Below are 1,014 nucleotides of genomic sequence, written 5' to 3' on the forward strand. Positions count from 1 at the left end.
TGCTGACAACACCAAGTCAAGGGTTAAGATCCCCTTACTGGTAATCTTTTCTTAAAAATAAAAATAAAAATAAAAAATAAAAATCTCATTTCAGGACGGCCGGTTAGCTCAGTTGGTTAGAGCGCAGCCTAATAACACCAAGGTTATGGGTTCGGATTCCCATATCTAACAGCTGCCAAAAAAAAAATCTTATTTCCTAGTTGATCGGTAAAAACATTACCATTGATTGGCTCCTATTCATAGAAGGGCCATTGCAACCACAGAAGAGAAACAAAGCATAAAGTAGAGATGTCGCTAGCTCAATAAGCTGTACAATACAGTAAGGGAAATAAAAGTGTCACACGATGAACAACCCAGCGTTGAATTGCGCGGTGCTGATTCCTTGTCCTTTGGCGCAAGAACGGATAGGTGTGCCTGGAGTCGCTGGGGAGTGAACCTTAATCCGGTGTGGAATTCCGTTCGGTTGTGCAGGGGTTTGCTGTTTACGAAGTGTGTTAGACACATTACCTGATTGAGTTCTCAAAATTACCTCCAATTTCACAGGTGCAGAAAGAGGCTCAGAAAGATTCACATTTCTTGGGCGATTTGCCCAAGGTGACACACACAGTCTATTTTTCTTTTTCTTTTCTTAAAAAATTTTTTATTTTATTATTATTATTTTCACACCGTCTTCATAATTGGCCGAGCTTAGAGCGTGAGACCTCGAACTCAAACCCTTCCAATCCAGGACTCAGTCCACCGCATCCCGCTGCCTCCCTGGAAGATGAGGAAACAGGAGACGTCAGCAGGGAAAGATGTCCTACCGGGATTACTGTGACATCTCAGTAGGATAAATCCGGGCAAACGTGGACCAAATGATCCCACCGTCGTCTTTTGTCCAAAGTCCTGAGGTACCTGTATAGCGCTAGAAAGAGAGGGGAAATGCAGAGCAAGGGAGCGTGCGTGTGGTCCCGCCCAGATATTCGGAGAGGGCGTGGCCCGGACGGAATCCTGGGAGGCGTGGCCCGTGCGGCG

At 45.6% G+C, this 1,014-nt stretch overlaps 1 protein-coding gene across 1 annotated transcript in view; it reads left to right on the forward strand.

Annotated features, from left to right (window-relative positions):
* Positions 1-794: 794 nt before the first annotated feature.
* Positions 795-1,014, forward strand: part of RNPEP (arginyl aminopeptidase (aminopeptidase B)) — a gene marked incomplete at its 3' end in the record, with an annotated part of 5,957 nt that continues 5,737 nt past the window's right edge. The window contains exon 1 of the mRNA XM_008586419.1: positions 795-824. Within this exon, the coding sequence (XP_008584641.1) occupies positions 795-824 (30 nt within the window). The remainder of the gene's footprint in view (positions 825-1,014) is intronic.

Source organism: Galeopterus variegatus, unplaced genomic scaffold, assembly GCF_000696425.1.
Source record: "Galeopterus variegatus unplaced genomic scaffold, G_variegatus-3.0.2 Scaffold3978, whole genome shotgun sequence".
NCBI classification, from domain to species: Eukaryota; Metazoa; Chordata; class Mammalia; order Dermoptera; family Cynocephalidae; genus Galeopterus; species Galeopterus variegatus.